Source organism: Petromyzon marinus, chromosome 16, assembly GCF_048934315.1.
Source record: "Petromyzon marinus isolate PM22_M1 ecotype Great Lakes invasive population chromosome 16, UKy_Petmar_22M1.pri1.0, whole genome shotgun sequence".
Lineage (NCBI taxonomy): Eukaryota > Metazoa > Chordata > Hyperoartia > Petromyzontiformes > Petromyzontidae > Petromyzon > Petromyzon marinus.
This window is the reverse complement of record NC_133682.1, coordinates 4531432-4544107: the sequence shown is the minus strand read 5'-3', so window position 1 is coordinate 4544107 and position 12676 is coordinate 4531432. Positions and strand designations below refer to the sequence as shown.

The 12676-nt window shown below is 44.3% G+C and overlaps 1 protein-coding gene and 1 long non-coding RNA gene across 2 annotated transcripts; one reads left to right on the top strand and one right to left on the bottom strand.

Moving 5' to 3' along the window:
• The first annotated feature begins 3601 nt into the window (after nt 1-3601).
• Nucleotides 3602-5950, top strand: LOC142924733 (uncharacterized). Its single transcript, XR_012941805.1, has 2 exons — nt 3602-3689; nt 5744-5950. It is a non-coding gene; the product is annotated as an uncharacterized LOC142924733 (long non-coding RNA).
• Nucleotides 5951-7726: 1776 nt separating this feature from the next.
• On the bottom strand, nt 7727-11279 carry LOC116942964 (uncharacterized). The gene is made up of 2 exons (XM_032955490.2): nt 11178-11279; nt 7727-11009 (listed from the first exon to the last, which is right to left on the bottom strand). Exon 2 carries the CDS (start codon nt 10890-10892, stop codon nt 9804-9806), a length of 1089 nt encoding a protein of 362 aa, XP_032811381.2. The 5' UTR covers nt 10893-11009; nt 11178-11279; the 3' UTR covers nt 7727-9803.
• Between the last annotated feature and the right edge of the window lie 1397 nt (nt 11280-12676).

The following is a 12676-nucleotide window of genomic DNA, read 5'->3' as shown; positions in this document are numbered from 1 at the left end:
TGACCAAACTACACTGAGAGCTAAACATGTAACCCAACTCCCTTCCAAATGTGCTATGGGCCCCGTACTATAGTGGAGAATGGCCCGACACACAAGGTGATATCACAGAACCAAATATGTGAAGTCCCTTCAAGTAACCTCTTATTCAAAGTACACTCCAAGTCGATGGCACTGCGTCTCTCTGTGTTGCACGGGAGTCGCAACGATTTCTCACATATTTTGTCATCATTGAATGAAAACGCAATTTGATGTTTTGTTGTTGTTGTTGTGTGCCCTCATTGCTAACTGACCCGAGACCATCAACTTCCTCGGTGTAAGGACCGAGTGTAGTAACGGGTGGGTCGGCGATAATGTGGAAAGTAAACATTGGTTATGTCAATTCTCAATTAGTTACCCCCTGGAGCAAATATTTGTACCGCAAATTGGAAGGGATATTTGAGTTCATGCAAAGAAAGGGACTATTAGGGAGAAAAGAGACGGTGTAATTAATAAAAAAATTGACACTGAAATTTGCAATTGTTTAAAAGTAAGTTGTAAAATTCAGGTTGTAAGTTGAATACACACGTATATGGACCTAGATGCAATTTTACAAAAAAACTAAGGTACAAATATTTGGAAGGGAAACCAATATTTACAAAATTCCTCAATAAAAGAATGTTATTCCGAAACATTGCTTCCTATTGGGAATTAATATTGTTAGCTATACCGGGCGATGTTATTCCGAAACATTGCTTCCTATTGGGAATTAATATTGTTAGCTATACCGGGCGATACAAACGCTCTCCGACACCACCTCGGCGGGCTTAATCATCCCGGAGCCACTCACTCAGCCACCTCAAGGGCAGCTGCATATTTAACAGACGCCTCCTCTGGATAAACCAGTCGGACAATGCCATACGGCAAGAGGACTTCATCGTGTATCGGTATCAAGGCAGAGGTGAGATCTGAATTCACCTGCAGCTCCTAAATGTATTATTCATATGAAAGATATTGACTTCGAGGTCAACTGGGCTTGATCGTGCGGCCAATTGGGAATGGGCCGGGTTCATTCTTGCTGCTACAAAAAAGGTACATTTTTATTTCGCCCCTAGGTCATATGTACATAATACAGGATATTATACGTGAATTAAAAAGGTGCTCTCCGTGTTTGAGGTATGTACGCATTGCCTCTACATTATACTCGGCAGTTCGCACAAAAAGGAATGCATCTACACGAAATATAAACGCTCACCGTAGATCTCATGCACCGCTGTATTTCCGCTGAAACTTACAAATGTTAAAACAAATTTGTGATTTTTTTTTTAGTTTAAACGGCATTGTCAAGTTACACTACAATTTACGGCAAACCAGTAAATCGGATATACTGTATGTCTCTAATGAATATATACAACCTCCAGACTGTGCTTTTTCTCTCTACTAGTTCATGAAAACAAAATAGTGTTTGCAGGAAAATAAATACAATGGCAGTGCTGTTCCAGCACACAATATGTTCATTAAAACATGCCGAAGAAACTAAGACTGGATTTTGCTTGCTGTCCATGCGTAAAGCGGCTGGCGTTCTTTGCTTCGCTCTGGCATTCTTTTTGTGTGGCCATGGACCTGGGAAGCGTGTTATATGATGTGGTAGAAAAAAATCAACACATTCGTAAATAACACTGTGATATTAAAAGGAAATATATTATAGCTGAATTGTCCTCCTTCATGTGCTATGAGGAAGGGCCATTGCCCAAAACGTCGCCTATGTTATTTTTGTTACTTTGGGGCAGTATTATTGATGAGTGTGGGGTTTTGTGTGTGTTATTTTTGTGTCCTAGTGCACCACTGCCAACGGAGGCAGCAATTACCAAAATAATTTGAGTCCACGGAATGTGGGCAAACTCATCCAAATCTTCTCCTTCCAAATGTAATAACACGGTTCATATCCACGTAAAAAAAAACAGTGCAAGCATCTGTCATGCCAAGCATCCCATTAACCAGTCCCGATATCCTACTCGTCACCTGTCTCTCTTTCCAACAGTCGATCACCAAACTCATTTACTATGGTAAAGGGATAGTGTGAGGAGCATGCGTCCACTTAACATGGGCGCTACGGTGGCGAGATGTCAACTCCCTCGCCTGCTATACAGGAGGGTCGTGGTTTCGATCCCGATCCTGATGCCTGTATATTTGGAGTGTGCATGTCCTTTTCTCCCCGTGGTCCTCCGGTTTTCCCCCTCCACATTTAGAAACGTGCGTTTACAGTATTTGGATGCTTCTATACATGTTTAATGTGATAAGCCACTTCGTTGAGCTCCCATTTGTGGCCAGAAGCGACCTGGGAGCTGGTAAAATAGAAAACGTTTATTAATACGGGTGCAAGGGTGCGGCCAACAACAAAGCCACCCACAAGAGGTCGCCCCAACTCCACGTACCGACAAGGTGAAGAAAGATTATCATGCTTCTTCTTTGGTTCTTTCGGTAAAGTCACCACGTAGAATGAGAATAAAATTATAAATTGATAAAATAAAATAACACAATAATATTCTCACGACGTTTCGGCCACAGCACAAGCGGCCTTCATCAGGTGAAGGGACGAGACTGTCTGGAGGACAGCGCTGGAGTGAAAAAGCCACGCTCCTTTAAGCTGTGTGAGAAGAAACAAAGCGCCTTGACAAAGGAATTAGCATATAATTTAGCATTGAAATGGCTGAGTGATTAGCTTGTGACTGGTCACATAAATGGCTATGTTAAAGTTAAAGCGTACACATCCGCAGAGGCACCCCTTGACAAAGGAATTAGCATAGAATTTAGCATTGAAATGGCTGAGTGATTAGCTTGTGACTGGTCACAGAAATGGCTATGTTAAAGTTAAAGCATACACATCCACAGAAGCTTTAAATCGAAAATTATCATGCTTGTTTACCCCGAAAAGCCACAGTCTCATAACTTATTTTTTCTGGAGTTTGTGTTGTTGTTGCCAAGTTGCTGGCAATAGGGGGCCATGGTTACTCTCTTGTATCATTAAAATTGAGTAAAATTGTGGGAACACGTGTTCACATTTGGATATATCTGCATCACGTAATTCGGCGTTTAAAGTAAAAAAAACTTGTGCTGCATTTTTGCGTGTGAAAATACACGTCTGTGCAGTATGTTTGAAGATATTTCGATTATTATTATTGTTCAAGTGAACAGCCCGCTGTTGGTTAGCGTGACAAATAGCTACCCAATTTATAGGGTTAGGGGCCGTCCATAAATGACGTCACGCGATTTTGGACGATTTTTGACCCCCCCCCCCCCCGTTCGTCATACGGCGTCACAAAAAGTCAGACCCACCCTCAAATATGACGTCACAAAGCTCTGCCCCCCCCCCCCCCCAAATAAAACATGCTTAAAATCGCTTTAAATTATTGTCATTGTAGTGCGTATTTAATGTGGCGCTGCACTCTGATGTTGTAGCAGAAAACATGTATTAAAACGACTATATAATTAAGTAGAACGTGTTGTCTATATTTATTTAAAGTTGCGCATTTTGATGTGACGTCACATTTCTCAAACCCCCCCCCCCTCGTCACACATCGTCACAAATGTCTGACCGCCCCCCCCCCTCCCAGGTGCGTGACGTCATTTATGGACGACCCCTTAGGTCGTTGCCACCGAGGGCCCCTAAATTTCGTCCATTCGCGTGAAATCTCACAAGGCGAGTGCGAAAGGTTTGTTATCCCATCCGATGGAGTCTTAATGGAAAATTGCATTAATCTCCATCTCACTCCGATCTGCCGAAAAGATTTCGGGAGATCGGCTTAACATTGCCCCGATCACGATCGATCGAAATGAAAGTCCGATTTCGTAACACGATCATTGCTACTCTTTGGTTCTTTCGGTAAAGTCACTTAGAAAGAAAATAAATTGACTAATAGAGAACGATGTTTCGATTGCAACACAAGCAGTCGTCATCAGGTAGAACTACATTTGAGAGAGAGACAAGACACAGACACGGAGACGCACAGACAGACACACAAGCAGAGAGAGAGACAACACAGAGACACAGAGAGAGAGATACAACATAGACACACAGACAGACACACAAGCAGAGAGAGAGAGACAACACAGAGACACACAGAGAGAGATACACAACATAGACACACAGACAGACACACAAGCAGAGAGAGAGAGACAACACAGAGACACACAGAGAGAGATACACAACATAGACACACAGACAGACACACAAGCAGAGAGAGAGACAACACAGAGACACACAGAGAGAGACACACAGCATAGACACACAGACAGACACACAAGCAGAGAGAGACAACACAGACACAGAGAGAGACACACAACATCGACACACAGACAGACACACAAGCAGAGAGAGACAGCACAGAGACACACAGAGAGAGAAACACAACATTGACACACAGACATACAACATAGACACACAGACAGACACACAAGCAGAGAGAGACAACACAGACACACAGAGAGAGAAACACAGCATAGACACACAGACATACAACATAGACACACAACATAGACACACAGACATACAACACAGACATACAACATAGACACACAGACATACAACACAACACAGACACACAACATAGACACACAGACATACAACATAGACACACAGACACACAACATAGACATACAACATAGACACACAACATAGACACACAGACATACAACATAGTCACACAGCCACACAACATAGACACACAACATAGACACACAGACATACAACATAGACACACAACATAGACACATAGACACACAGACATACAACATAGACACACAACGTAGACACATAGACACACAGACATACAACATAGACACACAACATAGACACATAGACACACAGACATACAACATAGACACACAGACATACAACATAGACACACAGACACACAGCACAGACACACAACATAGACACACAACACAGACGCACAACATAGACACACAACATAGACACACAGACACACAACATAGACACAGACACACAACATAGACACAGACACACAACATAGACACACAGACACACAACATAGACACACAACATAGACACACAATATAGACACACAGACACACAACATAGACACACAGATATACAACATAGACACACAGACATACAACATAGACACACAACATAGACACACAGACACACAACATAGACACACAGACATACAACATAGACACACAACACAGACACACAACACAGACACACAACATAGACACACAACATAGACACACAGACACACAACATAGACATACAACATAGACACACAGACACACAACACAGACATACAACATAGACACACAGACACACAACATAGACACACAGACATAGACACACAACATAGACACACAGACACACAACATAGACACACAACATAGACACACAGACACACAACACAGACATACAACATAGACACACAGACACACAACACAGACACACAACACAGACATACAACATAGACACACAGACACACAAACATAGACACACAGACATAGACACACAACATAGACACACAACATAGACACACAGACATACAACATAGACACACAGACATACAACATAGACACACAGACACACAACATAGACACACAGACACACAACATAGACACACAACATAGACACACAGACACACAACATAGACACACAGACACACAACATAGACACACAAGCAGAGAGAGACGCACAACATTGCTTTGGAATTAATCGGGTTTCTTTCGTGTTTTCTTCTTGTTGTTGACAATCCAGGTGTACATTTTACGTGGGGAGAAACTCTTCAAACGTTAATAAGACACGGAACATCCAGAGGCTCCAAGTGACACAATGAGCAAAGGTGTTTTCATTCACACCGTCAGCGGCATGCAGAGGGTAGTGTCGCGAAATTAATTGTGCTGTATTATGCTCGCACATCAATGATGCATTGCCTCCCTTTCATTAAAGGCATTATTAGGCAAACATCCCAATGTGCATTCTTCTCCTGAAAAGTCTTCAGACCGAGTGAGGCTTTTCTTGGTTAAATTATCCTCCCACGCAAGTAGCAACTAGGTGTTTTTCCTAGCATTCTGACCGCCTAATATTGTATATACTCTACATTACTTACAAAATGGGTCCACTGACAAAAGCTAATTTCAATATTTCCTTCAACGTCTGTTAGCCAAACATTACTGGCCGTGTGGTGCAGTGGTTTGCGCACACAGCTTCGCGATCTGAAAGCTCGCGAGTTGAAATCCTGGTTGGGGATCAGCTTGGTCTTTCTCTGCAGTGAGGTCGACAGGGTGAGTGTCACTTTGTGGGAAACCGACAGTGGTGGCCTGCGTGGATAGGCTTGCCTCTGCCACAGAAATGTGGAATTTTTATTGCCAGCTCGTGGTGACCACCGCCCCACGCCTTGTGTGAGCAGTAAACTACCTTGAAAGCAATCGACGATAATCTGTCCTGGCATTTTCCCTCGGGTGTCCATTGAAAACGAGATGTTAATATTTCTGTCATCGGATTAGAGAACACTGAATTTATTTACATTTTAAAACCTTTAAACGATGACCATTCTTTAATATGTGTAATTATACTGTAGTATACGGTTAAAATGCAATTTACTATTAATAAGGCAAGCTTCCTATGACCAACTCACTACCCAGGATGCACCCGATCTCGTCACATCCCAAGCCAAGCAGGGCTGAGTGAATTCTGCTTCGATGGTTTACCGCCGTACAAGAACATCTGTTTACAGCCTGCAGGGTAATGCGGTGCGCTGCAGAGAGCCCTGGAGAGGAGACCCCACTGTTGTACTGTATGATGTCTGTATTCCTATACTCCCCGCCTTCTGAACCGTACCTGGGCCTCATCCCCATTCGACCAACCCGCACTTGAAGTACATCCAAACAGACGGCGTGGAGGAAGCCCTCATACAGCACTCGTTTGACAAATGACTCTCTACTCGTACAAGAAAGCAGTCATTCATAAGTTTTTTTTGGATACTCCTCTACCTACGAACGAGTTGGGTTTCAGGGGTATGTAAGTCGAGTTGTTTCGTAAGTTCAACTTTACTCCTGTCGATTCCAAACATGTTGTACGTCATGTGTACTAAACACGGAGAATGGCCTTAAAAGTTGTATAATCTCCTGTAGATGCAGATGCCACCACCGACATCTATTGCGCGGCAATTGAACTTGCGATTCTCGGTCCGAATAGGCAACTGGACGACATACGGGACAGTTTTGAAAGTTAGTAAGTCGAATATTCGTAAGCAGAGGAGTTCCTGTATATCTGGATTTGCACAAACATCTGAACAATGGTGAACATGTGCATTCCTTTCCTGGGTGTACATCACTATTGAAAGGTCTGTGTGACACTGATGAGCATAGGATGTGAACGCTCTTAGGTGTCTCACCCTTTCCTTGTGCGCGAGTCTCGCTTCTTGCCACACACGCCCACCATTTCCTCTTAAGCTCTCACTGGCAATGCCGTGCTTTTTACATTGATCAATGGACAAACGAGACCACATTTTAAGACATTTATTTCACAGTAGCTGATTGTAGAGTGGACAAACAAGGGACACCACCCCCCTCCCTCCCCCCCCGGTAAAATAATTACATGATAGCAACATAAAAAAATATTACCATTTTACTCATTGTAACCATAAAAGCAAAATAAATAAATCACAGTTTCATTTTCGTACAGGGATGCTGTATAGCGGAGCAATGATAACACACGTAATAACTGCTAAGATATCTCGCACTGAAGAAATACACGATCCTGTGTAACTAGAGGCGCTGGAAACGAATTCAACATCCACAACGCCCTGCGTGGGTTTTTGAGGAGGCTGCGGTCTTTGAGCTCTTTTACGTTTTGAAACTCCACGCTGTGTTTATTGTCGTACAACGCCCATGCATACTAATGCTAACCATTTGCATTCAAGATGCACAGCTATGTAAAATACACGCAATCTTTAATGTATTAGGGTACATTACGTGCAATTGTTCACAATGTTTGTAAATGTTTGAAAATGTTTGATTTTATATATATTTCCAACTGCTTCGCGGTGGAATATATAAATGGAAGTTAAAATGTCGAGTTGACCGGAATATAAACAGGATTTGGCCAAGAAGACCACTTTATGAGAAATGAGGCTTTACTGAGGCCTTATGATGACCCCCTTGACCCAACTCATCCTTTGTCCCCGTCATATTGATTACCTTGTATATTATTACTAATTGCACCACAGCCTGTGTTTACTCATTGGAGAGGCGGGGGTGGGGGGAGTCATTTGGCATATTGTGGCCATGCATGCTTGAGAACGGCAGTGGGATTTGGACATCCCTGAGCAAAAAAATTGTGCATTCCACAATCGAACTGCAAATGTATGTGTGTGTGTGTGCCTGTGTAATAATGACTGCCGATGATGCAGACAGAGCGAATTTTTGGACGTTTGTATATCATCACCGCGTAATTGTGGCCATGTAAAATTGCCACACAGGTAAGAAATAACTTGTACAGCTCTCCGATGAGGTGTTGGGGTTGTACCGCGCGTTTTTGTTCGCCACGATGTCCGAAGTTTTAGCTCCACGTGCTCGGTGGCTTGTTTGGGAGCTGCATTCGAATTTAATATGCACTGAATTTAGTTCCTGAAAGAGAACCTCCCCACCACGGCGCGAAACATTGGACATCACGCCTAACAGAACGCAGTTCAAACCATCAACCTCATTTGCGTGCTATATACAGCGCGATCGAGACATTGTAAGTAATTTGCACGTTTGTGTGCTTAAATGCGACTAGTTGACCAATACAAGTTATGCAGGTATAGATAATTGTGCATTAACATCCGTGAATGTAACACCTGCAGTTTGTCGACTGGATTTTACCAAAAGCAGAACGACACGTGGGGATCGCCTGCCTTCGACCGGTTGTAGCTGACAGAGCAGAGGCTTCTGTCCACAAAATGCCCCAAGCCTGCCACGGGCCTGTGCTGGAGGTGAAATTTCCAGATTGAAAGGGTCAAAACTCGACCTCGACAATTGAAAATGACAGCTTCTCCACAAGGGTAGCTGCGTTCGGTTGAAAGTACCCGGCCATTCCACAACCCTGACAGTTTAAGTTGTCAGCTCACCCTCTCTCTCTCTTAGAATTGCTTGGTTTTAACACAATAGTTTTATTTAAAAAAAATAAAACATTCGAGGGGTATTTGATAATTATAGTTTTGCCATGCTGCATTAGTTAACCTCCATTCCAGAGTATTTTATTTGATATAATTTTTTTTTTACAAAAGGATAAACATTGGTGTTTAACAATTTGCATTACCGTTTGCAAAGTCAAACCTATTATATTATGTACACGCACATATTGTGTATATACAGCGATAGCTCCATGCTCACACACAGTCGAATAGCGAGGTGGCCAGCACCACAAATTTAATTCACTGCACCAGCTAATAATTTAGGGCTGATGCTATCTTTTCGTTGAAAATTTAACTCAAGTCACCTGTGTTCGTATCGCACTACACTTACCACTACCACCCGCACTCCCCTCTGTATACATAGATGATAATTATTATTTCCCGTTATATACGAATTACACATGGTGCACGGATTTGTTGATGAAGTAAACAGGGGCGCCAAGCAATGTAACTAAGTTTGCACTGTTGGCTATAACTTGCGAGATGTTATCGATGCAGTCTTGATTAAAAAAAAAACCCTTACAATATTATTGTGCAAATGTTGTTCTTGGACATGCGATTTCCCGCAGACAGATACTGTCACTCGGAGATATCTGGTTTGACAGATGTATTCGGGACGCAGCTTTTGTAACCAGTAGTTTAGGTGACCGTGTCATTGGACCTTTCTTTTGGACAAGCGATCCAGTTAATGACGGCGTAAATCCCATATCCGATCATGATGAGTGGTGACAAAGCGACCAAAAATATCGCGAAGAGCACCCACAGCACAGTCTTTCCAAATCTGTAAAATCTCTCCTTGTGTGGACTGGCTTTCTTGGCTGGTGGAACACTTGCAGTTCCACGCTGTTGCTGCTGCTGCTGATGATGATTATATTGCTGCTGAGAATCATGAACGTAAGTCTCGTTTGATACCCAAGCGCTGGCTTTCCTGCCGAGTGTGAGAATGTAAGATTCGGTGTCGCTTATGATTGAACTTTCAACAGACAGGCTGTTAGCGCCGAGCGAATTCCTAAAACTTTTCCAGCGACCTAAGCGCACAGATCCATTGGTGGGCCGCACGTCTAGCGTGACAGAACCTTGTCGTTGCTCCAGCGAAACTTTGCATTCCGCGGGTGCTCCGTCAGGGACCGTGTCGCCGTTTTTGGAGGAAGGTGGACGTTCAGCGAGCGAAAGTTTGTCCGGCTGCACAGTCGGAGTGGCTCGTTGACATGCAGCCTCCAGCAACAGATCGCAGCCGATCACGATGGGGGTTGGCAGTTGGTCCACGCTTAAAGCGGCGACGGCGTTCCGCTCTGACAAGTCCACAAAGTCGTTGCCGGGCTCAACGAATGATATCTCAACAGCGCCGCCCGCCCGCGGTGCGTTTTCGGGCGGTTTGTAACGCGATGGTATTTCGCGCGCGCCGTTTTCATTCCCTCGGTCAGGTGGCGCGGGACCAGCGCTGACACCGATTCCGGACGTGTTCACCACGTGAGTCTCCGAAACGCGCGCCTGCTCACCGGCGCCGTTCGCAGGCGGCGGTGTTTCGTCGAGGCTTCGAGTCGACGGACTCGCACCTGCAGGAGGTGCGCACGCTGCAAACGGATTGATGCTCGTCGGGGTCAAATCGGCGTCGGCATCTCGACTGCCACCGACGGCCAAAGCGGGGCTCCGTCCGGCCTCCGCGTCGTTGCAAGCGCAGCCCTCTGCGTCGGCACCGTGGCATTCAGAAGCGTTCGACTCGTACATTGCACCGTCGCGAACAAGAGCTCGAATGTGCGACACGTGACCCAGTGGCGAGGGCGTACAAGCCCCTTGATTCTGTGTTCTTCTTTGCACTTCAAGTCATCAACATGCGCGCATCACCTGAAAGAAAGAAACAAAGCAGCCGCGCCGTTGAGGCAAAACATTCCACATTCTTACGATACGATGCCGGTTATAGCCTCGGTCGCGTTTTTAACGGGTTATAAAATGTACAGGGTGTACATTGAACTACAACGACTTCTTAAATCGGAGTCGAAATAGCCATCTCACCAGCTGTCAAGATCTTGAATCTTTGCGAGTCTCTGGAGCTTCAACCGAGTGAGTCTTCTCATCCCCAAGCCTCGTGACAACGACTTGCTTTGACCTGAACTGCCGTTGAGGTTTTTCAGTGTTTTTCTACCACGGGCTCGCCTGGGATAATCGCAACATTATCATGCTGACGCAACCCACGTCACTGGTGCCAGTAAAAGGTGTATTTTTAGAACGACACACATACCTCGGCTAACCCGCCAGACCAGATTTCTTGTTTACAATGAACCACGGGCACGAACAAAAGTTTATCAGTTGCGCCGCACAGCGAGGGACTTGGGACAGAGCGGCGGATACTTTTATAATCTTTTGTATGGTTTCGATTTAAAGCTTTCGTGACTGCAAGGATTCATCTTCTTTGGTTCTTTCGGTAAAGTCACGTAGAATGAGAATAAAATAATAAAATAACACAATAAAATTCTCACGACGTTTCGGCCACAATGCAAGCGGCCGTCTTCAGGTGAAAGGTACAGACCTGTCGGGACGACAGAGCTTCAATGAACGATGTTAAGATTCGTAGCGACTTTTAAGCTGGTTGGGAGAAGTGAGGCACCTTGACAAAGGGGTTTACATATCAAATAGCTGAGGGATTAACTTGTGACTGGTCACAGGAATGGCTATGTTAAAGTCAAAACCTACACATCCACAGAGGCAACTAGTAATTTAGCATTGAAATAGCTAAGGAATTAGCTTGTGCAAATAGCTCAGCTCAGTTATTTGATATGTAAACCCCTTTGTCAAGGTGCCTCACTTCTCCCAACCAGCTTAAAAGTCGCTACGAATCGTAACATCGTTCATTGAAGCTCTGTCGTCCCGACAGGTCTGTACTTTTCACCTGAAGACGGCCGCTTGCGTTGTGGCCGAAACGTCGTAAGAATTTTATTGTGTTATTTTATTATTGTATTCTCATTGTACGTGACTTTACCGAAAGAACCAAAGAAGATTTTGTATGGCTATTTGGCATCGTAAATGCAGTGATTGTTTTTGGTGTTTGCTTTAAAAAAATAGGGTGGAGCGAGGGGGGAATTGTATGAGAAATGGATGAGTGGCTCAGAAGATTAGATATCAAGCAACTGAGCTGGCTACTGCCGAGATGCTGCGATCGCATTGGGGCAGGCGCCCGTGATTGAACTGGCTTTTCAAGTGCAGTACCGGTTGATGGTCTGAGCCAGGTCACAAAGGGGGAGGGGGGGGGGGGTGAAAAAAACCAAACACTTGACATTTTGGTTCCACATTGAATTTTGGCGAAATTCTAGCTTTGAGAATGAAACATACCGACTTCACTGTCCTGCTACAAACACATTGTTCTTTGTTGCAGTGGCAGAGTTGGTGAGAAAGTGATGGTCCCTACTGTCTGGACCAGAGGTCACTTGAAGGGAACTTTGTACGTATTTTGAACTTCTTTTGCACCGTACGTAGCCAACCGTGCTAATCGGAGGTGCGGGGGAAGGACAATAAAC

Bases quoted from the DNA above. Each gene is read 5' to 3' on its own strand.
- LOC116942964 (XM_032955490.2), bottom strand. From the start codon at position 10,892: ATGTACGAGTCGAACGCTTCTGAATGCCACGGTGCCGACGCAGAGGGC.